The 26,170-nt window shown below is 36.3% G+C and overlaps 1 protein-coding gene across 2 annotated transcripts in view; it reads left to right on the forward strand.

The window, feature by feature from the left end:
• Nucleotides 1-26,170, forward strand: part of RPS6KA5 (ribosomal protein S6 kinase A5) — a 62,355-nt gene that overhangs the window by 22,043 nt on the left and 14,142 nt on the right. The window contains exons 4-8 of one of the 2 annotated variants that reach the window (XM_026046459.1): nt 1,233-1,348; nt 2,132-2,239; nt 18,934-19,017; nt 21,240-21,343; nt 25,360-25,510. In XM_026046459.1, coding sequence (XP_025902244.1) covers nt 1,233-1,348; nt 2,132-2,239; nt 18,934-19,017; nt 21,240-21,343; nt 25,360-25,510 — 563 coding nt within the window. Of the gene's footprint in view, nt 1-1,232; nt 1,349-2,131; nt 2,240-18,136; nt 18,245-18,933; nt 19,018-21,239; nt 21,344-25,359; nt 25,511-26,170 lie in introns of those variants that run through there. The other variant, XM_026046466.1, reaches the window with a different exon arrangement.

Genomic DNA, 26,170 nt, shown 5'->3' on the forward strand with positions numbered 1-26,170 from the left:
CCAAGAACTGACCCCTGGGGGACACCACTAAGTACAGGCCTCCAGCTGGACTCCGCACCATTGACAACCACTCTCTGCACCCTGCCATCGAGCCAATTCCTAATCCACCTCCCCGTCCACACATCKRTCYCACACCTTTGGAGCTTRMCCAGGAGGATGCTGTGAGGGACAGTGTCAAAAGCCTTGCTCAAATCCAGATAGATGACATCCACAGCTCTGTATTTTCTGCTGAAGCCTTTGGTTATGAAATCATTTCATCTTTGAGTATTGAGAGGCCTGAGTCTGCTAAGTTTTAGGTGTTAGAAGGCTGTCCAGGATCATCTCTGCTTCCCTGCAGAGAGTTGTTGTTTGCTGGAACTTGGTACCCCTCCACATTTATAAAGTTGCAGCTGAGTCTTGGGATAATGTGGAATGGTTTATGCAAAGGAACAATCTTAAAAAGAAATAGTCTTCTTTCAGTGAAACCATCTTGAGAGCAGCATTCTGTGATACTGGCTATAGAAGTTATTTACCAAGTTCTGTTAAAGTATTCTTGAAATTCACCTTAACGCATGCCTGTTTCATTATATGTTGGCTATAACGTTAGAATTTCCAACTGAAAAATGTTAGAAATAAATATCTTTGTTTTCTTTGTGTGTTTTTCTTTTCTGTGCTGCATCCTGTAAAGAATGGGAGTATGGTTTCTTTATGGGACTGCTACACTGGGGACTATTTCCACACATTAAGTTTTGCCATCAAAATTCCCCTCTACAAATGGAAAGATTTCTAATTGCCCATAGTTGATTATTTTTAATTTTGCCTAGTAGCTGGTTTTGAATTGTCTTTTTTGTCAGTCTGGCTCATTGTGCTGAAGTGTTTCATAAGGGTGTACAAATGCTGTGTTTGCAGATGAATTAATCAATTCCCCTTCTTTTTCTTTTATGTAATAACTAAAAGGCTTATTTTAAAAAACAATATATATATATCCTAATTTATGGTTATCTGAAGTTCCTTTTATGATTTCATTAATGCTTTGAAAATTGGTAAAGTTCTTCCATCAGTCCTCTGAGAAGGAAATTAAGTATTGTACTACATTTATGAAATACTATTGAACAACAATAATAGGAAAGTATCTCCTCCTAGAACTTTCTATTTAGTAGCCTATAATACTTGCTAATATTTCACTAATATACTTACTAATATTTCAATAAGAAAAGTGATCAAAAGGTGAAATTATGTTTTTCTGCTTTTAGACTACATAAATGGAGGCGAATTGTTTACTCACCTTTCACAAAGAGAGAGGTTCTCAGAAAATGAGGTGCAGATTTACATTGGAGAAATTGTTTTGGCACTTGAACATCTACACAAGGTAAAATAATTTTATTGCAGTGCTGTTTTCCTGGAAATATCATCCACATTCTGTACCACCAATATTCTTTTTACATTGTATAAAATTAGCGAGGAGGACTGTTTTTTTTAGACTCCTTGAAATTCAAATGTAGATTTTTCTACTGGTGTGATGCATTAATTGTATAATTAGAAATATGTCCTAGTTCCCCATGAAATGTCTCTTCCTGTGCACCAGAGTAAGATTGCAGATTTATAAGAGCAAGGGGAAGATTATTGACAAATGGTGGTTGTTGTGGTGATTTTCTTTTCTCTTTTTTTTTCCCTGTTAGTTTCTAAGCTTTGTCAAGTGTTAAGTATGTCAGTAAGGCTGGCTGGTAGTCAGTATGAAGAACCCCATTTTGATTCTACTCTTGTTTTGTTGTGCTTGTGTTGATACAGTTAAACAGCAGATTTTTCAAGTTCCTGCCCAACTTCAAGGACAAAAGTGCAATAATCTTTGAAGAAAGTGAGCAAAGGCATATCACACTGACTTTAGATTCATAGAAAGTTACAATTAATGCATGACAATGCCAAAAAAAAAAAAACCCACAAACTTTGGAATATGTAATAGAAGGACACATCTTAATTCTTAATGAAAGTGAATTTGTGAGTGGCTCTTCCCCCCCCCCAGCCCCCCGACCCCCTCTCCCAGATTACTTTAAATGAGGGAATTTTGCTAGCTTCAAACTTAGATGCCTTCAGTGATGTCTTCTTGGTGTGGTTAACACTGATTTGTAAATATTACTTTTATATCTACTTGCAGTTGGGAATTATATATCGGGATATAAAACTTGAGAATATTCTCCTTGATTCTGATGGCCATGTGGTGCTGACAGACTTTGGTCTGAGTAAGGAGTTTCTTAACGATGAGGTGAGTATTTGAATCTCCAGTAATTGTAAATAGAATTCAGCAAGACCACGGAACCGAATTCTGTCTTACTGAAATCCTATATGCATTTGAGAGAATAAAAATTGTCTTTTAGACTTTAACCTCGTAGAACAAAAGCTGCTAGTCTTTGTTTTTAAGTATTACAGCCGTCCTTTGTTTATTGGGTTTGGAGCTTTCAATTCATTGCTCTTTGACTTAGCAGTACTGTCAGACATCTCTGCCCTAGTTTTCCCTGAAATACCTTCATATTTGTTCCTGCTGCCCTTTTTGTGCAAAACAGATCCCCACAAGTCTGCAAAACCACTTACATTGCCATTTCACCTGCCTTTTTGAAATGCTTGACTGTGCTAATGCTTTGAAGTGACTAGGCAAATGGTGTGCTATGACTCTTATTTGTGCTAATAATAATTATTGTATTATTATCTTGTCTTCTTCTCATGTCTTTGTGTCACTTTTGATGAGTTTAATTGCAAGCTTTTAGCATAAAAGCTCATCTCTTAAGTATGGCTTAGCACCATATAGCAGAAACATTGAGATCTCTGACCGTTAGAGTTCACTGTTAATTATTTGAAAGGTAGAGATTAATATCTAAATATGCTGTTTAGATTTCAAAGAGCCAAAACAAGATGCACAGAATTTTGAGAGATTTTAAAGCTAGGTGTTTTTTGGCTTTACCATTAGATATGACAGGACTGAAATCTGGAATTGCAGATTTGAAAGACACTTACAAGCAGCAGACGGGATTTCTAAAAGTAGATAACTGTAGTTTCCTCCAAACTATTCACATTCCAAATGAAATTGGTAGGATTTGGGGACATCATTTCAAAGGAGATATAAAATGTAACTTTCTGAAGCAGGGAAATTGTACAAATATGTCAGTATTCCTTTTAAATTGTAGTTATTTCCAGGAGGAGAAATAACTGGAATGAAAAGGGTTCTGGAGTGGTTTGTCAGACCAGTGCAAGGGAGGAAGCACAAAGAAGAGCGGGGCAGTTTCAGCAGAAAAGAACAGTAATGAGAGCTGTGGTGAGAGCAGCAGGACCTGCTTAGAGCTGTGCTGGGCTTACTGGGCAGAGTGCACTGAATTGTATTATGTTACTGTGCTTGTGGGAGGAAAAAGGAATAGTCTTACAGGCACTAGGCAAGAGTTGAGGAGAAATCTTCCATGTAATAAGAACATGTCATAATTAATCAGGAATTTCTTTAGAGTTTCAAAACAGATGGCTTTAGGGAAAAAAATGCTTCTTTCCCGTCTATGATCACTTTCAGGAGGTCCCTTAAAAGCAGCAAGAAAAAAAAAAGAGGACTTGGCTAAGCATCAGAGATGCCTGTCCTTTCTGTATTTCCCCCAAACTCTCATTCTGAATCTGTTCTCCTTCTCTAATCATTTAAAATAAATCCTTCTAGATTCTTGGTCATTTAATGTTGCTTCCTTTGACTCTTATCCATTCTGTTTTCATGTCTGTCACAGAAATCTGTGCATTTACCCATATTTTCCCTTATTATCCTCCATGTTTTGTATTTGTCTTCCCTGTCAAAAACCTAAACATTTGAAGTATTTAAGGAGAAAGCATAATTGCCATTTTAATGTTTGCTTTCCAAATCTGAGAATTTATCTGCACTTCACTACAATTTTCATATATACCACTATAATTAAGACATGAAGTTGTGATTAGAATGACCCAGTTGTACATGGAAGTAGACATTTCATACTCTAATGTCTGTAGACAATTCATCTACTAGCAGAACACTTACAATTCATGTTCCAAACAACATTTATTACATCAGAATTGATGTATTTGCTAAGAAGTAACATTTGCCCATATAATTACATAGACTTCATATAGCTTTTTCTGTTTTCATGCTTGTTGGATAGCATGTATAAATAAAATTAAACAACTATGCAAGATGGATGAAGAAGAGGATAGCACGTGCACTTTAACCAGAACAATATGCTTTCCTTTTTCCCTAGTCGTTCACCCTTCCTCCCAGGCCCACTCTGCTGCTTGCACAATTTCTGTCACGGACAAGGTAGGCTTGTGCAAGTGGCATTTAGTCTAGTAACCCGTTGTTTGGATTCTGTTTCCCGAAACAAGATATTTTTAGGCTAAGAATAGTATATGATTAGAATTGCTTGAATAATATCACTTTTATGTATACACCTAGAATTCCTATAGTTTTTCTGAGGTACTTTCTGAGACCTTACACGTTATTTGATCGAAGACGTTTTAAAATAGCCTTTTTTTTTTTTTTTTTTTTTTTTTTGGGGCAATTTTTTGGTCTCACATTATGTGTGAGAATTTTGCTAGCTACAAATTTAGAATATATTTTATTTAGAATATATATTTAGAATTCTTGTCTGAGAAAATTCCTTATCAGGGATCTGGAAGTTTCAAAAGGTTTTGTATCATTTTGGTGTTTTCATTATCTCTGCTCTAGCTGATGCTTTTTAAATTTCTCCAGATGCCAGGGCAGTTTAGAATTTAAGACTAGCTGTTTTATAATAAAAAGAGCAAACTCTTTAAAAACAGTATTGCAGATGAAATGACTGTTCACAAGCCTAGAAATGGGAAACTGTTTTTGCTGACTACTCTGAGTGAAAGAAAGCCAATGCATGTGATTTCTAGGAAGAGGAAGCCTCTTGATTTGTACCATGCAGTTACTGAAGCCATGAATATGAGGAATAGTAGAATGCTCCGGCAAACCTTTCTCTGGGTTTGCCATGGTTGTGTGGAAGTGTGTATAACATGGGATTGCAAATCCAAATACTTCTGCTTCAAGTGACTAAAACATACATTTTCTTAAAAACTGATTAAGAATTTTATGTTACTATTTATCTAAAACTGAATTTGTTCTGTACAAGTGAAGTAGTCTATTCTTTTGCCTTTGTTGTGTATCTTTAAAATGAAGTCAGTTCAGTAATATTTGTGTGCAAACGGAAGAAATAGCAGAGTCGCTTAGTAGAACAAAAATGAATTTAACACAGGATAACCCAGAGGCAGTTAGGTGTGAAATACTTATCAGAATTCAAGCTATAATTAAAACAATGCTATTTGTTGAAGACAAACAACTTCACTGAGAAGATTAATAATCTTCTGTTCGTTTGTTAGTAATAATAATCGCATTGATGAAAATTTAGTCTTACTAAAGATAAACCTTTTAGTCTTTATGAAGATAAAATAAGTTCGGTCAGAGTCAGTCTTTTAAACTTGCAACTGAATTGCAAGGAAATTTAGAGGGGGAAAAAAAAAAAAGGACGTTTTCCTTTATATGCTTTCATGCATCTCAGCTGACTTTCTGTCTAATAGGGGTGTAGAATATAGAATATCTTTGCAGATGACAATAAAATGAATAATTCATCTCCAAAAAAATCAGGTCTAACAGAGTTTGTATTGAGACTTCCACTGCATTCTCAGGTTCATTTCACTTCAGTGTTTTTATTTTTTGAAGAATCTTTCATTTACCCTCAAGCCAATTCTTCCCCCCACCCCCAAATTTGCTTTTTACTCTCTTATTTCATTTGCAGTATCTTTATTGTCTTCTGGATGTCCGGTTACAGCATTTTTATATTTTTATCTCAATAGATCTACTTGTATGCTGACATTGCTTTGGTTTTTGTTAATATCTGTTTAGCTTAGTTATCGGTTTGGTCTTTGGTTTAATGTGGGTCTAATGTGATCTTTTAAATGATATTTCATATAAGTGACAAAAATGTGCGATTCCCTTCTGGGTTTTGATAGTTGAAGTTGAAAGATTCATACATACATTCTGAGCAATTTAAACGTGATCAAAGCTGGAACACAAGGAGAACTGAATGCTGCCTCTCTACTTTAGACCCAACTGAACTCTTACCTCCCTTGTGTGACATAGTAGATAAGCTGTTATTTTGATTTTAACAGAGCCTTTGTATCAATGTGAACTAATGTGCAAATGGTTACTAACTTGACATTTGAGAAATTTCTGGAAAAAAAATGGAGGGGGGTGAGTTAAAGGTAAGTTAGGATAATCTGTGGTGCTGATGACTCTCTACCTGTGTTTTGGTTAAATAATTGTTCAGTGGTACAAATGGCACACAGTTACCGGCAATAAATTTATACTTTTATTTTTTCCCCCCGTCTGAAGCGAAGACATAAAGTATGAAAGAGTTAGCAGGACTCCAAAGATGGTTCACTGCAGTTAATGTTGGTTACAGATCTGGACACTTACTCATTATTTCCTTTCCTTTGGAAAGGGAAATGAAACAACGTTAAGAAAGACTTTTGACACTAATTCATTGTCTTCTGTTGGCGACCTGAACTTGAATACTGAGAATATACCAAACTTTCTAAAAACAAATGACTCAGGTGAGGATCAGGTCAGATGACTTATGTTACCTTAGCCTCAGGGGTGCCCCTTTTTCAGAACTTGTCATAGACTGAGCTTTTGTTTAGCATGGAACAATAAAGCAGAAGACTGGGACATAAAATCTTTTCCATCCAGATTTTGAAAATATCTAAATGTCACTAAGAATTCTGACTAGATAAATCCTAATTTCCTGTAGTGATTGCTGTCGGGTTGTCTACTATGGCACATAAATTGTAGTTTGAAGAGAAATACTCACGTGTGTATTGATATCTTCTACCAGATGTTAGAATAGTGCATTGATAGTCAAATTGGAAAAAGTCTGTTTCTGGGAAACAGAAAAGGAGGAAAGGATCGGGGAAGATAATCTTTTGAGGGCAAAATCCACCATCTTCAGTGATGAGTTTCTAATGATTTTTTTCATCTCTTGAATTAATGCAAATACTTAAAAGCTCAGTGAAACTTGGACAACCATGGGTGCAAAAGTTACATAACCAGAGATTCATGACCACAGGAAAATGAGTTTAGAACAAGGTGGTTTATGCTTGAGCAAAATCATCTGCTCCTATTCCTCCATCTTAACTTTTGGTGCTGTTTGATTCAGTAAGTGTTTATGTGACATCTTCTATGCCTTTTTTTCTATAAGCTGTTTTTCTTAAAATGATTTTCTGGATTTGCAGTGGCAGCTTGTAAAATTCTTCAGAGAATCAGTACTTTTTAATACCTTATAATTTTGTCTCTGTTTGAAGCAAAAATTTTTTGAATTTTGCATGTTTTTGTACTCTTACCTCTTTGTCTTCTCAAAAATTGATGTTTTAGAAATCAGACCTTCCAGAAACTGGAATTTTGAACCCAGTACAAAATGTTCATCTGGGACGCAAGCAATGTGTGCTTGCATTCCTCCCACACAGTAATGTGCTGTTTCTGAGTTTCTTTTGCTTTCAGAGGTGGAACCTTTGTGTGATTTTTGTTGTTGTTTGTTTTATTCTCTGTTATCTGTTTGGTTTACAAATCAGAAACTAGTTTTTAAAGTTCTTTATTATTAATTTTCTTGGCACTTCGTCGCAGTGGTATCAACCAATTGCTCTACACAAGTCAACACAGCCTTTATCTAATTCTTTGAAAGAGGCTTCTCCACTCCACATGGGTTACCACAGCTGTAGGGAGCACGTGTTTCTTCACTGGCACGCAGTGCCTTTACCTGGCTTGTCTTCTGCATCTGTTGTGCTGCGTTGAGCTGTTCTTACGCTCAAAGTGTTTGTTCTGACAGTAGCTACTGGCAGGCAGATCTCAGACTTGCTTGAGAAAATCAGTAATCTCACTCCCTGTCTCTTTTGAAAGCAAAATCGTTGATGTTCTCTAGCTCTGTAACATGACAGATAGTGTTGAACGAGGTGCTTCTGATTTATCTGCTCCTTGAAGTAGGAACAGCCAACAAGATAGGGTGTTTTTTGTTTATTTTTTTATCTGCTTCAAGCAACTTTAGAAATGCTTTTTTAATTATTTATTTTTGTGATGTCATTTAGAACTTATAGAGTACCCTTTACCTGTTTTATTGCAACTGTTCTTGGACTAGCCTAATGCTTTATTTTAGTACTTCAATCTTCATTTTGTGGAATGCAGTGGAATGGTCTAACTGGTGTACTGCTAACCTGCTGCTGCCATTTGAGCTGTTGTTTAGTCTCCATGAAGAGACTGATGAAAACATAAATTGTTACTATTAATTATTGTTCTTCTGGGCTGCTGAACTAATGGCAAAGAACTATATTGCAGATCTAATTAATTTCCATGTAAACATTTTTACAAAATCTTTGAAGTAAATATCAGTAAAATTACTTTCAGATAGCATGGCCCTTAAAACTTGCCAAATGTATAAGGCCTGCATGAAATCTAGGCCTTTCATTCTTCCTTGAGACTTTCCTGTCTACAGAAGTCACCTCTGCTATGACTGACATGACAAATCAGTTTCTGTTTAAGGTATGTTCTTTGATTTAGCTTCCATCCTTGTTTTTCTCATTAAACTAATGACATGAGCCATTAGATTGCCCCTAGCAGCTTATAGACAATTTACTGCTTGTCCATTGAGGGATGCTCTCTGTACTGCCACATGCTTCAACTGCTTAAGTTCATTAGTCTCAATTTCCACAGGAACTGTGGTTCCAGTTTAGTTTGTTGGGGAGCAGCAAGTGGACAGGTGGTGTGAGGAGGAACGAACCAGGACAACAGAGCAGTCAGGGACCTCATATCCTCCCTGACCATGCCATGATCCCGCAGTCCCCACACAAGAAGAGCAGAGCAAGTCCAGTGATAGTAACAGGACCAGCCGGTGGTCCAGTGGTTGCCACACAAGCTCTAGACAATGAGGGAGACCTGAGGCCCATCCAGGAGATAGTCAGAGGATAAGGTAAGCAAGATACTCAGCTAGGTGCAGCCTGCAGCCATTTATTATGGCTGAAGCTATTCCTCATACATGAATACTGGTAAATACACACACAAAGAGCTTGACTGCCTTATTAGCATGCCCTTTCCTCTTGTAATCCACTTATCTATATCGTTATCGAGTTCCAAAATGAAGTCTGTTGTTCTGCCTCACCTTCTCGAGTGAGACCTTCTGTGGAAGTGTAACCCTCCATCTCGGTTGGGATGGTTTGTTCATGTGAAGTTATGTGATGCACTGATTCTATCACAGTCCTGACTGGGTATCAGTTACAAGTATTTATGCAGAGTGTGATGGAACTTTCACAGATTTGATTTGAATTAGTGTCAGAGGCTTTTTAATAAAAAGTTTTTAATAAAAACTTTTTAATAAAAAGTTTTAAATAAAAAGTGAAGTACTCTGCATGTTCTGGGACAAAGTTGCCCTCCTAAGCATTTTTTTTCCTGCAGTCATAATCAGAAGCTACTATAGATGTTAGTTGTACATACAGTTTGTTCTGTGTCTATCATCTGTGTAATCTATTGTATGTCTCTGAGCAGCTTGTCTTTACTCCAGCTAGATTCTCTTGTAGTAACAGGTGCTGCACCACCTGAAAAGAAGCATTGAATCATAGAATTTATTCTGTGGGTTTCTTGTTTAGAGTTTGTGTAAGATGCTTCTTCTTAGGTGCAGTGAGTGTTTTGATGATCCTACCACAAAATCCTTCCACAAAAGTAAAGAGTAATTTTAAGAACAAATATTGACCTGTTCTTCAGAAATGATTCTGGATTTGTTCAGTGTAACATTGTCTGTGAGATATCTGGCATGATTCACAGCAGTCTTGCTGCAGATATCAAAGATACCCAGAAAGGCCTAATCTATTGTGAAAAGTCTACTGCATAGCCTTTTTTAGACATATGAAATCTGTGTACATGAAGATTTTTGTATGCTCTTATAGATGAGGGAAATATTTCCCAGCACAAAAGGTGAAGCATCCTTGGTTCCAGTCTTATCCCAGGAGAAAACAAGTGCCTTTGAGGTCATTTTATGGATTTACTTAGGAAACATTAGTGGCTACAGAAATGAGACGTTGTTGTGTGTAATTCTTCTCAGAAGTTTGTTGTCCAACAACCAAACTTCTGCTGAACTTGGGAGCCAGAAGCAAAGCATTCCTGTAATCTTACTGTGAAGCATTATTTAGAAATCAAACCAGCTTACTTTTTGTAAGCAGGCGTTATGGTACTATAGTGTCGAATCAATTGTAAATCTGATGTTCTGTATATTCCCTTCTCCACTTGACTACTTGTGCAGAGACATTTCTTGTTATAACTCACAAGAAATAGCCACATGCCACGCTGCTGGTAATAAAAATCTTGCATCAGATGGAAAATATTGGGTTATAAATATTTATTTATAACAAAATAAAGATTAAAGTGTTATAGAGATTATATGTACTAGAATGTCTAGGATCTTATTCACTAAATAAAATTCAGAGCAATGTTTTTATATTGATCATAACTTTTCCAGTTCCAGACAACTGGTTTGAAGCTTTAAATCCTGTGGAGACTGGTTTTTTTGTTGTTGTTGTCATACATATTGCCTGCACATTGCTTCCAATTTATTGAAGGCAAGAACTGTTTCCAGGAAACAGTTGTGGGATTTTACTTATCCCCAGCCGTGAGTGTTTGCAGAATTAAGTATTAGCCCACATGAGTTACAAGCTTTATGAATTCACATCATGTATAACTAGTTACATGATTGCTTAAAGAGTAGCCTCAAGGTATGCAGATTTCTAGACCAACCATGATTTTCATGTGTTTTGGTGTACATGATCTAAAAGCTGGTATGGAAGAATTTTACTACCTGTGTAATGAAGAATTATGCAAGTAGAAATACCGTATATGTTTTAGGTTAAAATCCATATTAAAGCTTGCTACACAGTTTCAAAGTGCCTCAAGCAACAATTAGAGTTCTTGTTATCTTGCTGGGTTGTAACATTTTGAAAACTTTTATAGTGATGAAATCGGATTTAGTGAATGAAGCAATTTCACGTAGCCACTAGCAAGTGTGATCAAGCCTAGGAATTAAGCCTGACAAAATGACAAGCAATACACAATTCTTGGGTTGATTTGGAGAATTTTCCCAATGTATTCCAGAAGTGTCAGTTCTGAGAGTAGCCTGGAAGGAATAACTTTTGCCTGTTTTTCTTGGTTCCATTCCACCCTCCTGACCTGTACAATTAGGCATTTCTGAATTCAGTTACAGGATTGTTACAAAGAACAGTTACTTGCACACAAAATGCCTGCTTTTCTCTAAAAACAACTGTCTTATTTTGTGAAATTTCAGTTGTTAAAGCTTTTTGAAACAGCAAAAACAACCCCCCCCTTTTTTCTGGATTTTTTTTTTGGGGGGGGGGGGGGGGGAGTGAAAGGAATTGCGATTTGTTTTCTTCGGGTTCAATATTTGGTTATACATACATAACACGATGGACAATCCACATAGAATTCGTTACAGTATTATTCATTATCATCCAAAAGGGTAAATTTTGTGCCCAGTTGTGAAGAAATTGGAATAAGATATAACCCAGGTTTTATTTGCAAATCTGTTGTTGGTAAAGTGCACCAAAGCCTGATGCCTGAATGAAACCAAGTACTCATTTAAAAACAAACAAAAAATGTATTTAGCTGGAATAAGCTTAACTTTATTACATATATAACTCTGAAATATTTTTTGAAGATTTTTGACAACTTGTCAGTGTAGGCATCATTACCACCCCAAAGGCTGTCTCCCTGTTCTTTGGACCAACCATTGCCAGTACCTGGTATTTCTTTCCTTCTTTTTATTTTTCTTCATAAATATGGAATACACTTAAAATATATAGTTTTTAAGCTATCTTTTATGGAATATTTATTAAAAATCTTAAAAGTCACGTAAATGAAAGTCCAAGAGAATTTAATAGTGGAGAACTGGAACGACACAGTGGTCAGTAAAGGGCAATTCTGAAAATCTTCCACTGTAAACTGTGTGTCTGATGGTTCACCCAAGCCTTCACCCAAACCTTCAGTGCACAATTCTGTATGGATTAGCTGTATCCTAACATAGCTCTTATTATCAAGGAGATGCTGGAGAATACCTGGTGTTTTCAAAAACATTTGGAAAAGAGTATGTTTCCTTTAAAATGTTGCAAAATCCATTTAAGGAGATCAAATTCACAGTTCTGATGAATGTGATACATGGTTTCAGAATATATCAAGTCTGGTGTTCAGGGCAGTAGTCCTGCTTAGTTAAGAACAGAGTTTTGTGCATTTAGTAGTTGGAGAACAGAAGCCATCTGTTCTTTTTCAGAGGTGACCTTTCATTTAGTTGGAAGAGCGGGTCCTAAACTGTGAATACTCAACAGAACGGCCTCAGTGAAAGCTTGAGAATTATCGTTTGGCCAAAACGTGTTTACACAAAGACTATTGTGAATCCAATAAAGCGTGGGATTGTAGAACCCAAATGCTAGTTGGAGCAGTGGCACATGTTTTTGAACGTAATTAATCAATTATGTTGAAAAATGCTTCAGAGATGATCTATTTAAACATAAAACATAATTTCTCCAGATGATAGAATAACCGTATTAAGTCAATTGAGTGGTTTCCCTATCCACATTTGTACTTCAGAAGTACAAATACAAGGGCTCAGGCTTTTTCCAGAGAGTATTTGTATGGCATTCTCCCTGTGCTCAGTGCCCACATAACAAAACAATGTACTACAGTACATTGAACCTCAGATCCAGGCGGCCTGGATCGGATGTCTGGTTGTTCTTTGCAGGTTCTCAGCAAGCTTTATCTAGACTTACCCTTTCCAGTATTCATACCTCTTTGGTCATCTTTCAAGGTTTTGTTTTGCTTTGCTTTGCTTTGTGTAGTCCCAAGGACTGAAACAAAATCTTGTGTTCCTGGACACAAGTATAGAAGTTCAAAAACTCCTATAAATTGTTCTGTCAACTCGCAGAAACCAAAGCAGCATTTTTTTTTCCTCCCCAACACTGATGTCTCTGTTGTCTTGAAAAGTGCTCTGGATATCCCTTGCCTGTTTGGGCCTAGATCTTCCCGTATGGGAGTTCTGACAGCCATTCCCTGTTCTTTCCTCCAAGCTGACATGGACGTGCTGTCTGTCAGGCCTATGAATAAGGGTGCTAATTACAAGACACACCTTCCAATTAAGCAGAGCTCAGTTCCTGAAGGATAAGGTTGCCTCAGCTTGGTTCTGTTTCATCTCTGAGCTGCTGTGTGTCTCTGCTTACTCAGGAGTTACGACACTGTGTGACAGCACAGCTTCCCTTGGGATCTCCTCCTCACTGGGAAGGTCCTTAACACTTGTGTCTGTTGTTTGGCCCTGTCATTCAGCCAGTTGTCTACCCATACTTTCAGTCTGGAGCTCTCTTCCGCTGAGTATTACAACACAGACATAGATTTTTCAGGTGCATTTAATGAAATAATGCAGGTTTTCACTAGGTTTCTGGAACTGTCTGTCCTCAGTCCCGTATCAGTACCTTTTCACTGTCTTTTATTATATTCTTTTTGATATTTTTCTGTTCAGCTTAGCTTTGCTACCGTTTGTGATGGGAAGGGATGGAGCATTTCGTTCAGCGCCCTTCAGCCATTCTGCCCGCTTCATCTACCCTTTCTTAGGGATCTCACTTTTTGTTAGCTTTGGAGCATGCAGAACTTCATGAAAACAGTTTATAATAGATGTTTTCTTCACTGAAGGAATTCTGGGCTTTGCGTTCACAAGTAGGAGTAAAGCTATTGTGATATATGGGTTTTAATTCATTCTCTTAATGCTAATGAAGCAATCAAACCTGTCCTGTGTTTCAGAATACAGATATGTCTTATTTTTTTCCTCAGTGAGAGAGGACTTAAGCACTCAGTGCTCAAGAAGACTCAGCTGCTTGATTGCACTCCCTGGCTAACTAAAAGGCAAAGTGGGTGTATTAGGACTTTGAATTACAGACATTTCCAGTGCATCTGGGCTGTGTGAGCTTTTTTTATTGAAATTTTCAATTAGCACTTCTTCCCTACACAGTAACTTCTTAAATCGGGCAAAACAGAGCATCCCTTTATTCAAATTGAGCCAGAAGGCACTTTGTCTCAGTCAGGATAAGTTTTTTCAAGAGCGTTTTTTCTCCATTTGAGTCCTTGTCTCTCCTGAGGTCTCATCTAAGTCCTGCAGTTAACTTCAGAATTACCCCTCTTGTTCTACACATCTGGTTATAACCTATTAAGCAATTTCAGAACTAATGTCAGAGCTACTATTAAACATGTTGCTAAATTAAATTTGCATTACTGTAGAGTGAGAGATGTACTCGTAAGGGCACATCCTCTCACTGTATAAATAACTATTTGCCTGTCAGTCTGGCTCTTACAGTACTTGTGAGTTTGCTTGCTCTTTGCAAAGAAATACTGTTTCTTCCTCCTCTTTAGCCAGTGTCATCATGTGTTTGTTCTTTGGTTTTGCTGTTTTGTTTTTTTCTTGCTTGTTTATTGAGTAGGGAGCTCATTAGAGAACAAGGGCAATGATGGTGCAATATCTCCTTTCTTCTGCTAGCACTTGGTTGAATTCTGGAGGAGTTTTTGATCTCTGATGCAGTCTGTGGTCTGTGAACATACAGCCTGATGCGGTGGACACCGTTCTGTGTTTTTTGTCTTTGAAGCAATTTTCTTCTGACAGAAATGGTAATCCATGTTGCACCTCTGTTCTGGATAGTAACAAAGAGTTTTAATTCTGTGTTCCAGAACTGTCAGTGGTTAGCTGCTGTCTGTGTTTCCTGGTTGGAAAGACTAATATGGTCTCTCCCTTTTCCCTGTGAGAGAAAAGGAGAGTGGGATACTGAAATTGGTATTCTGGAGAAATGACTACAGGAATCATATAGACATGATGTTAAAAAGAGTCTAGCAAATTAAAGCAGTAGCATTTCACTAGGATGCTCATATCCGATGAAATGATTTTAAGGAACACAGTGGAATGTGCTCTTTGCGTTTTATACCATACTGTGTGGAATGGGAAAAATTTGAGGTCTGCCCTGTGTGTACTACTAGAGCACTTAAGCTGCCTAGTAGTTTATATAGGCACATCCCAGTGTCAGTGTGCTGCTCATTCCAAAGGGTAAGTTTTAAGGTTATATAACACTCCTTCTTAATTTAATAGGGGAAAGGTTCAACAGAATGAGCTGACTGACAGTGTAACCAATTCAGTGAAAGGCTACTCAGTGCTCAGGTGCTCCTAACAAAATTCAGTGTGTATCAGTTGATTCACTCTTAGGCAGCTGAAGTGTTCCAAATAACCACTTCTTATTCCTGTGCTATAGTGTAATAACACATTTGGGAATGATGCTGACCTTGGTAAAGAAAAAACACCCAGACCAGCTGTTGCTTGCTGGAAGAGTGAAGACTGCCTCCAGATTATCTGTAAACGTGGAAGCACTGCTGACTGCAAACGTGCACGATGGGCTTCCAGGCACAAGCCTGCATTGTCACATTCAGTCTTATTGGAGATGGGTTAGGCCCCTTCCAACTTATTTCCTTAGTGCATGATTGTTTAGGCTTCTGCAGCTCAAAGGAGGGATTGGTCTTTGTTGGTCAAATTGGTCTTTGTTGTGATGACCGGCTGAGGAAGAAAACATATATTCTGCCTTCTGGAAAAGCTTGGGAAGACTTAAAAAATGTACATTTTCAGTGTGAATTCATGAGGAGATAATTAGATTTCAGTTGTCATTTAGTAATTTCCTTTCCCATTCTAGTGCTCATAATATGAAAGTATTAAATGTTTTCCAGTGGATTCTGGAGTATGGATTCATGTAAAAATGTTACACGAGTTGCAACTTTGGGGGGACAAAATCAAGATGATACAAAATAGGTTTGGATTGTGTTCATTTTCAATTGTTCTTGGACTGCGTATTTGATCAGTGAGTGCAATGTGATTCCATACATGAATGGTAAAGTACAACTTCCATGACTTTCATAAGCTACTGTTAAGATATGCCCAATACAAAAAAAAAAAGGGAAGCAATGGTTTTGGAGTGACGTTCTGCAAAATGGTTTTAAAATTGCATATAATTCATACTCATAAAGACTATTTGCGACTCCCTGGAGAATGCATGCTTGACAGTAAGTTTACCTAAGCGTTCCTAGTGAACTTAATACTACAAAAATCAGGTTCTGTAAGCAACAGCTAGATGTAATTGCTGTGGCCTGTGATTTAACAAAACAGTGTAGCTGGAGATGTATCCAGACTCTGTGACTTTGGCTGTCTGAAGTCAGTGTTTACTGCAGAGCATCTAATGAAAGCAAATCTGTGTCGATTTTTATGTAACCCAGAGGGCTTTGCTTTCAGACAAATTGTCCTTTCTAATGTTCTGGGGAGTAATAGAGACTTTTAAGCTGTTTTCCTGTGCTTAGGTAAGAAGCTGTAAATGGTTGGTGTCAACTCCTTGCAACAGCTTTAAGCTGCCTTCTGGAATATAAAAGCTGGCATATGTAACAGCACAGCAGGGTTGGAAAGAACGTGCTCAATGGGTCCCCTTTTTTTCTTATCTAATGCTATGTTCCAATTCACGACTTAATTTCTTGCTTAGAATACTGCTTGTGATAATCATCTGCTTTCCTCCTCTTGGCTCTATTTGGCCTTGAATTCCAGCACTAGACTACCCTTAAGCAGAAAAAAAGAAGCAAGAGCTAACGGATGCCAAGCACGTATTGTCCGTGGCATAGAAGTTGGAATTCATATAAGCCTCATTACAGATGTATCCCAGAGGGCTTTCTATTTATAAATACCTGTTTATGATTCAGAGTAACTTATTAGTTGGAATTTCTTGTTGAAACTTATTCATAACAAATTATTTGATACAGTCTATTTTTTCAAAATTGTTCTTAGATTTTTAAGCATTTCATTTTGTAAGGGAAGTAAGAATTCTTCAGATACTAATTTTAAAGAGAAATAAATCCAAAAGTTGTTCCAGAACGCACATCTTTTGCATTAAACTATTTGTTGGAGGATGAATTATTACATTACTGTGACTTTTAATCTTCTTGAAAAAATTAAAAAAGTGAATACAGTTTAAAATGAGAACCACCACCCTCTAAGAAAATATAACTTAAAGCTGTTAATTAAACAACCAATAATCAGATTGATTCTTTAGAAATGTTTTAGTGGACCTTGCTTCTCACCAACAAAAAGTATTTTCAGGTAATAGATACCTGAGATCATAAGGGTTCTGCTGTACCACTATCTATTTTCAAATACAACTCCCCAGTCTGTTTCTTGTCACTCCAGTATCTTGGATCTTAATTTTATTATACAGCATGGAGGCAAAAATACATAATTTTGAAGATTGTTTACAGCATTTGTAGATTGATAGTTCTCATTGATTTCTTCTGATATATCAACATGATAAGTTGTTTTCAGAAACCTCATATGGGCTGCATTGTCTTCAGCTAGGTAGCACAGTGGGGAAAAAAGCTTGGGTTTATGTATTTCACTTCCCTGCCTTTTGACCCCCAGCTGAAAGGGAAATAAGCAGGGAGCCCCATGAGTAGCTTGAGATTGGCTGATGCTAGGATGAAGGGCTAGGTCTTCTTGAAGGCTTTTTTATTTGGTTTGTTTTTGCTTTTCGTATAGGTAACAGGTGTGGGGGAAAATGAAAGAGGAACAATAACTGTGTGAAAAGACAGTGGAATCATGCAGGAAAAGAGTTTGTTATGTTTTGTTTCAGAATCAGTATTTCGAGTTAATATTAAAACAAATTAAGACCTAGAGCTAGTTTAAATGCCCTTCTACAAAAAAAAAGAAACCAAAAGAATAAAAAAAAAAAAAGCCAAAAAAACCCACTCAGTCACAGTATGTGTATTTTAATAAATACAGTTTAATAGTATGCTGTTGGACTGTTTAATTTTTACACCTCAGGACAGCACTGAGCACTATTTCTAATTTAAGATGCTTCTTCTCATTAGGGTAGTGCTTTCTCTTATGTAGCACCTGTTTTTAAACTCCAAATCTGAATCTACAAATGTAAAACCTGACTTTTGAAATATTTGCTTTTTTGAACACTCTTCTTTAAAGGACCTGTCAGGATCTCTCCCCCAAATGCTAGAAGCTTGAAGGATAAGGGAGGAGCAATGTTGCATGGCCCAAACACATGTGCTTTCGTCATTAGCAAGGTACAGCATGACCTCATGTTGACCTCACAGGTAAATCGCTAACAGGGAACCATTATACATGCCTGGGACAACAGCCTAGTCGTGAGCATAATCAAAACAGTAACTTCAGTGTCTAGAATAACATTGAATTTACACCTCTGTCTGCCTTTCTCTTTCTCTCTCTGTCTCTCTCCAAGTCTCCTCTTGAGAGAATGTTGTGGTGTTTATATATGTGTGTGTCGCGGAAGGAGGCTACAGGTTTTGAGGTCGTAATAAATGCCTAAGTATAGGGAACCCATCTTGTATCTGATTTAGCCAGACTGTAAAAGTGTATAGTTGACTGCTCCTTTTAACTAAAGGTTTTCGTTGATTGTTTAGAGTATTGATATTGCAGCCTTGAGAATGTGGCTTTATTACCTTGGGGAATATGGTGCGGTTTTGAAATGTATAGCTCATTTAGACTTAATGAGAATGTCTTTTAAATACCAATACGTTAGATTTTGTGTGCATACGTTTAGACTGCCACACAGACATACAATATTCTATATTTTGCATAAGGGATTGTAAATATTCTGTAGCATTTGGTGATACATCTCTACGTATGTTGGAATATGATTTAGCTAGCAGTTCTGAGCTATCTGAAGAAGAGTTGCTGCCAGCATCTTGGAACTGTTAGCCATATTTTCCCTTATGAGTTGTATAATAATATTGTTTGATATAAAATTGTGTTTTTTTAATAGAATGAGAGAGCATATTCCTTCTGCGGAACAATAGAATACATGGCTCCAGATATTGTAAAAGGAGGAGATACTGGCCATGATAAGGTATGTGCTACCCAATTCCCTCTCTTACAAAACAGTTCAGTTCTCCAGGCAACATTGTTTAGGTGTTATCTTATTTAAACACGCTTTATTTCAGGTTGTCATAGTGTAGATGTTTAGCTATATTCAAAATCATAGATACAATGTATTTTTACGTTGTAAATCTAATTTTTAGTGTAGTCTAAGTAAAGGCATACTTAAAAAGCTATTTAGGTTCATTTCTGTTATTTTAGTCTTCTTCTGAATGAGTTTAAACTTTAGCAGAGGAACAGAAGAGAATTAACTGATAAATTCTCATGCTTAAAAACTAATTCAAATGAGTAGAGAAAATCCTTCACAGATAGCTAACATTCTGATCTGCTTTAAAATGTACAGTAGGTTAAGCTACCATCTTTTCTTTCTTGAAGTTTGGAGTTTACCTTTGTGAAATGTTCTCTACTTGTCAGAAATCAATTTCTTTGAGATTTAAGTTTTATTATGAAACACATAATAAAATGAGTCAGTAATTGATGGCTAGTGGAAATTTTTTCTGAAAGATAAAGATCAAGAAGATATTATTAATAGATGATATATGAAACAAAATCATCTTCTCTATAGAAATTCTAAAACATCCCTAGAAAACTTCTTCTGATAGGTTATTACTCTAGGAAGTTTTTCTGAATATTCAGTATTTTTTGTTTGTTTTGTTTGTTTCTCTGTAGTTTAGGTTTATTTGACTTTGTTTTCTGTTAGTTGATGTGTTCAAAACTTCTTTTATAACAGCCTTTTTAAGAATTAGAAAATGTTTGTCTCCTCCTATCTCCTTTTTTTTTTTTTTTTTTTTTNTTTTTTTTTTTTTTTTTTTTTTTCCTTACACTAATCGAACTTACACTTTTCCTTGGAGATGCTTTCTTCTTTTCTCAATGTTCATTCTTTTCTTTTGGTCTCTGAGTTGTCCTATATATTTCCTTAAATAATTGGGAGCAGTGTAATTGGTGCAGTATTTGATTAAGGTTTTGACAATTTGGAGTACAGCAGAATGATTACCTCCATAATTCTTGCATTAAATATAAAGATAGTACATGCTTTGTCTTTCTACTAAGTTACTGACTCACACTTAATCGGTATTCTGTTATATCTTCTGCATCTTTTTTCTGTAGTGCTGATTGTTTAATCATTATTGTAAATGGGATTTTGTATTTGTGCATTTGAACAGGCTCCTGCGTTCTGTGTCCTGTTCCTTTCGTTTTGCCATTTTCAGAGCTGCTTTGCACTGTATCAGAGGCTTTGAATTTTGGGTCTATCTTCTCAAGAGCCTACAAATTTAGTATCATTCTTAGTTGGATGGCAAATCTCTACTCTGTTACCTTTTATCAGTTCTATTTGATATTTTCATCAAGCCAGAGCCCTATGGTATTCAGTAAGAAAGGGTGTCACAGCTTGACAGCAGATGATTGACAACTGCTAAATAAGAGTGATTTTTCCATTGCCCATGTTGATGTATGATGATGGTTGTTTCTCCTCTCACTTCCTTGGCTCACTATTGGTAATGTGGTGTGGCACAGTGCTACATGATTTTTAGCATATTTCATATTTGTATATCTAGCAGCCCCATGATGTTGTTTAAAAAGTGAAAAGGAAAGGAAAGGAATTTTACTGGTTCTGTTTTTGTGTCTTTGCTTTGTAATATGTCTTCCAGTAGTTTTAAAACTTGCTCCAGTTGTATGTGATTACATACAATAAAAGATTTGAATGGTTTCTGATTATGCAGATAATTTAAAAAAAAAAAAAAAAAAACACAAAACCAAATGATTAAAAAAAAATCTTATTCTAGGATTATCCTTAATAATTACATGTTTGCAAATATAATCCCTAACAATACAGACTTCTTTGGTTAGTTCTTTTAGATACTCTTAGCTGAATACACCAAACCAGATTCTTCTTTGTATCTTAAACAGAAAAACTAAAATTGAGGCTAAATTTGGATTCTTCATTAATTGTCTTCCCATGTTATTTTATGTCAACACAAGCAAACCAGAAGTTCAGTTTCATGCATTTGCAAACTTTGTGGAAGAAAAACTGAGAAGTTCGAAACATCTGTAGCTAAAATTATTTTTTAAAATGAAGTTGAAACTAGACGTCCTTCATTATTATTCATAGTTTACTAGGTGCTTTACTTTCTTTTTCCTTTTATTAGCAGTATTATTAGTGCTGTATTGTAACATGCATAATAATTTGTTCTACAGGCTGTTGATTGGTGGAGTGTTGGTGTTCTCATGTATGAATTATTAACTGGAGCATCGCCATTTACAGTTGATGGAGAGAAAAATTCCCAAGCAGAGATTTCTAGGTAAGATTCTGAACAACAGAGTGTGTGTGTGTGTGTGTGTGTGTGTGTGTGTGTGTGTGTGTGTGTGTGTGTACTCTCACCAAGTGATGCCAGTGCCCTATGTATGTATGCTTGGGGAGCTCAAAACTAAAATTTAGGAAGAAAGTGGTACTAGGGCAATGCTTTTGGTATTCTGCTGAACAGAATGACATCTGGAAGCAGACAGGTTTTGTTAACATTAACTGTTTTTGAAATAACAGAACTGCCCTTCGAGGACATGTTTGAATTAAATTACGGTGAAACCACAGCTTTGTAGATGATAATCAGCCCTGTTTTATGTATGTTTAGTATTGGAAAAAGTGCAACTAAATAAGTTCCAGAAAAACAGAAAAATCAAATTCAAAATCTTGATATATAATTAATAATTATATTTTATATTTATTATTATATATTTATATTTAGCTCTTGCTAGATCAGTACCATCAAACCATAGCTTTAAAGCATTGGATAGTAACTTTGTTTTGGGTATTGCAGTAAAAAATAAGAGCATTTTAAAAAGCCTAAACAGGAAGCGTGCCCAAAATATTTTACTGAAATCTCTGCCAAAATGCAGCACTTACTGTTACTGATTTTTTTTTTTGGAGAAGTGAGGAGATGGGTGCTTATTGCACAAATTAATAAACACTGACTGTAAGTATCAATTTGAAGTCCAGGCTGTAATCTGTCAATAATCTTATTCCCAATGGACAGCCCTCTTCTGAAGCATTTATTAATTAACGTTATAAAGAGAGATAGAACATGCGTCAGCAGCTTAGATTATTTTACTTAGGTGATAATTTTAGATAATTTATGAGAAGATTGAGACCTCATGTTGAATGGATTTTAGATCTCTACAAAGCTACTAGAAAAATACTTATTTGGGGAAACAATTAAAATTCAAACAAAGCCAAAAAAAAAAGAAAATCCATTACCAAAATAAAATTCCAGACATTAACCTCTTGATTAATACAGTAGAGGAAAAACTTCTATTAACTCTTTCTAAACTGTTTAAGATTTTGTTGGTGACTTCAAGCATGCCTGAATGGGTGACTTTGACTCTCTGATATACTAAATGGAACTCTTAGGCAGTTAGTAATATTTTTAGAGATGGTCTTGACCACACATTTTACAGAAATAGTTTGTCCCGAAAGCTGGGTAACTACGTTGAGAGGTGCGCTGCAGTATTTGACTGTTTCTGGATACCATTATGTGCTCTTGGTTATCTCAGGTTTTCAGATGAGGTGAGATTGAATTCAAAGCTGAGAAACCACAAGGTTGCTAACATCTTTCCTCTGGTAGTCAGTAACCTAATTTCTGACCTAAATTTATTAGTGACAAGGCTACTGCTTTGTTCTCATGAGCTCGTATTGTTGTTTCTTTCTAAGTTTCTGTTCTGGATGATGTTTGCACATTGGTAGACAGCAATCCTGTCACTTTCTATTTTTCATTTGATAAATTTAGAAGGTAAGTTAGGTAGTTTCCTTATTGTAAGGATGCTCCTCAATTTCCCAGTTTCTGGAGAAACCCTTTTCTTAGTTTGTAGTGTTTTATTTTTCTTACAAATGGAAAATTTTAATAGTAGTGCAGCTGAGATTTCAAAATTTCTCTTGTTTATAAGAAGTAATAATTGACCATCTGGTCAAAAAGGCATTCCTTCCTTTTTTTTTTTTCAGGTTCCTCATGTTGATGGCAATGAGAGACTCAAGGGATTTAATTCCTTTTTCTTTAGCACTTTTAACTGATGGTTTCCTATTTTATAAGTGAAAAATATCATTATGTATCACTACAAAACTACATTTTAGAATTGAGTAGCGAAGTAACAGAAGAGAGAGGAAATCAAGTTGCCCCTGCTTTCTCAGTCCTTTTTGTTGATGGCTCGCTCTTTGAGGGATGGCCTGCTTTGTGCTTTTGCAGTTCAGTATGTGGTGAATGTTACATTCCTTTTCAATGAGTATCTGAGAACATTGCTATCTTGCCTGTCCTGGCTGCTGAAGACAGGAAAGTTCATGTGAAACCTTCTGGGGAATGGTGATTTTGCTGCTTGCCTTGGGGAGCAGTGGGAGCGCTTGGGAGGTTCCTGGAAGATGGGACAGACCAGCACTAAGAAGGGAGTAGGTGTGAGGTAGCAGCGAGCTGGCATCCTGCAGGACAGGCAGAGAGCGAGAAGAGCAGGGAACCCACGGGCCTCTTCCGTCAATGGATTGACCTCTTTTTCTGGAGTTTGAAGGGAACTATCTAGAGTTCCCAGGGGTTTAGATGGCTACTAGGCTACTGATTTTGGAACAGGCATGAAAGAAATGACCTACCTGTGAAGATGCACTAGCTTGTTAAGTTTGTTAATTCTTGTTTCAGAAATGTTCCTTCAATAATTATATCTAGCTTTAGTAAAACGAGTTCTTTCAAGAAATAACAACTCTCTATCTTAAGCCCTTCTGGTCTAAAAGCTATGGGTTTTATTTCCTTTTTTTCCTTGCTAGTCATTTTGTCATTAAGTGTACATTCTCAATTTACACTTACTGCCTTTTTGGAGGTGGGGGACTGCTAATTTCTTCAGTTAATTTCCTGCAGCCTTTCCTGTAATATGGAATGGGGATGCAGATTCTAGGTGCTCTTTCACCTGTAATTTGAACTGATTCCAGATCGTCTCTGTTGCTTTCTTTGATCTTTCTGATTTCATTTCTTCTCTCTCATGAGAGAAAAAAAAATCAAATAACTTCATTAGATTTTTGCAGCTGCCAGTAGTGATGAAATCAGTGTCACTGGCACAGAAATTTGAATTGGTATTAACCTCTTTCCTGCTGTGAGATTTATTCTAAATAGAATTATGTTCTGTAACTTTAACATACTAATTGCAGCAGACTTAGAGAATTCAGTTCTTTCCTATTCACTCACCAGCCCTGAAAGCAAAAGTTTCATGGAGCTTGGTTTTTCTAAGTTTCAGCGGGGAGGGAAAAAAAAAAGTCTTGTTCTAAGTGAATTCTCATCTTTCCATTATTCTCTACAATCTTTTAGTAAAGCAGATGGTTTTAAGACAGTTGTAAGGTCTGTATCAAGGTCTACAAAACACGTCTCTACTGGGAATCCACGACTAGGTCTGCCTTTGGAACAGACAAATTTGGCATTGTTCTGTTCTATTCACTTTCAAATTTGAAGGTGAAAACTTTGCTTCGAAAGCTTGCCACTTTGCTTTTTCCTGTTCCATGTTCCTTTGCTTTTTCCTGTTCCATGAACCTCAGGATGGATCTTTCTGGTGATCCTTATGCTCCAGTTCTGAGGACACCGGTAATGCTGGAACTGTAGAGTTCTAGCACAAACCTAATGTTTTGCTGGCCAACGACAGTGATACTTTCAGTAAGGTTTTCTGTAATTTGATCATGCCTTTTACCCCGCAGAAACAAAAATATGAGCTTCAGATCCTGCACTTTTTTGCTTTTTCTTATCTTCACTTGCAGACCGTATACTCCAATCCTCGGCTTTCTGTCTTTTAACCAGTTACTAGCCAGGGCTACTGTTCTTATCCCATGGCAACTTAGTTTCCCTACACATCTCAGTTACTTCACTGAAAGCTTCTTGTGAAACTAGGTAACTGTCATCAATTAAATGATTCTTACATCCTGATCCTGGTTAACTCCTCCTAGGAACTGCTATGGGGTTTCTGTGGAGGAACTTCCCTTACAAAAATCACATTGACTTTTTTTTTCTGATAGGTGATATTTATCCACTATCTTCTAATCTGACATTCCATTATAGCCCCTGATCTGTCTCTGCAAATGCTGTTCTTACCTGTCAGTGATTTCTGATATCTTCTTGGATTTGCAGGTAAAAAAAAAAAAAAAAAAGTGGTTTTACTTTTGTGATCCCTCCTGTCTTTGAGTACCATGGAATTTGAAGAGTGGAATGTTAAATAGTACTGTTACTATAGTGAATCTTTTTATCTTGTTTAACAGGTAACATAGTAAGTTATTGCTGAATCAATCTTATTTTGTCTCTTTTCATAGGAGAATATTAAAAAGCGAGCCACCTTATCCACAAGAAATGAGTGCACTATCTAAAGATATAATTCAGCGTCTTTTGATGAAAGATCCCAAGAAGAGACTAGGTTGTGGTCCAACTGATGCTGATGAAATCAAACAACATCCTTTTTTCCAGGTAAAGAAAAAAAATTCTTCCCAGATTCCACTAACTCTATTTCAGTCCCTTTAGAAGGTGTGATAACTACATGGATAATTGAAGTTAGTAAGAATATGTGTGTGCTTCTCTATACACTTTATGTGCACACCACAGCGAGAACATGGAAGCTTTTCACTTCCTTTTGTTGTGGCTTCTAATAATTATTTTAAGCAGTTAAAACATAATATTTAACTCAAGAGATTTACTAGAAACACTTATGTTGTGTGTGTGTGTACTTTGTTTTTTTTTCCCCAGCAATATTATTAATAACATTTGAATATTGAGAAAATTATTTTATTTTCACATTGATGATAACCTTTTCTTCTGAATTATATTTTATTCTGAATTAATAGATTTTAATTCTGCTCACATCTCAGTGCATTAACTAATACTTGGATTCAAACACTACCACAAGAATGTATTTGCTAAACTATATGGTTACTTTCATTGCTGTTAGTGTTTTCTGTGCTTTTATACATAAAAATTAAATGAAAATGGTCAAGTGTAAATTTCTAATAATGGTTATAAAACCAAATGTATTTTTAATTAGCGTAGATGTTGGACCACTTAAAATTGGCAACATAAATTACAAGTGTAAAATAAATATTTTCAGTGTAATTATCTTAACATTCAGCATAG

The sequence above is a fragment of the Nothoprocta perdicaria genome, unplaced genomic scaffold, assembly GCF_003342845.1.
Source record: "Nothoprocta perdicaria isolate Ctin4 unplaced genomic scaffold, notPer1 scaffold_108, whole genome shotgun sequence".
Taxonomy (NCBI): Eukaryota; Metazoa; Chordata; class Aves; order Tinamiformes; family Tinamidae; genus Nothoprocta; species Nothoprocta perdicaria.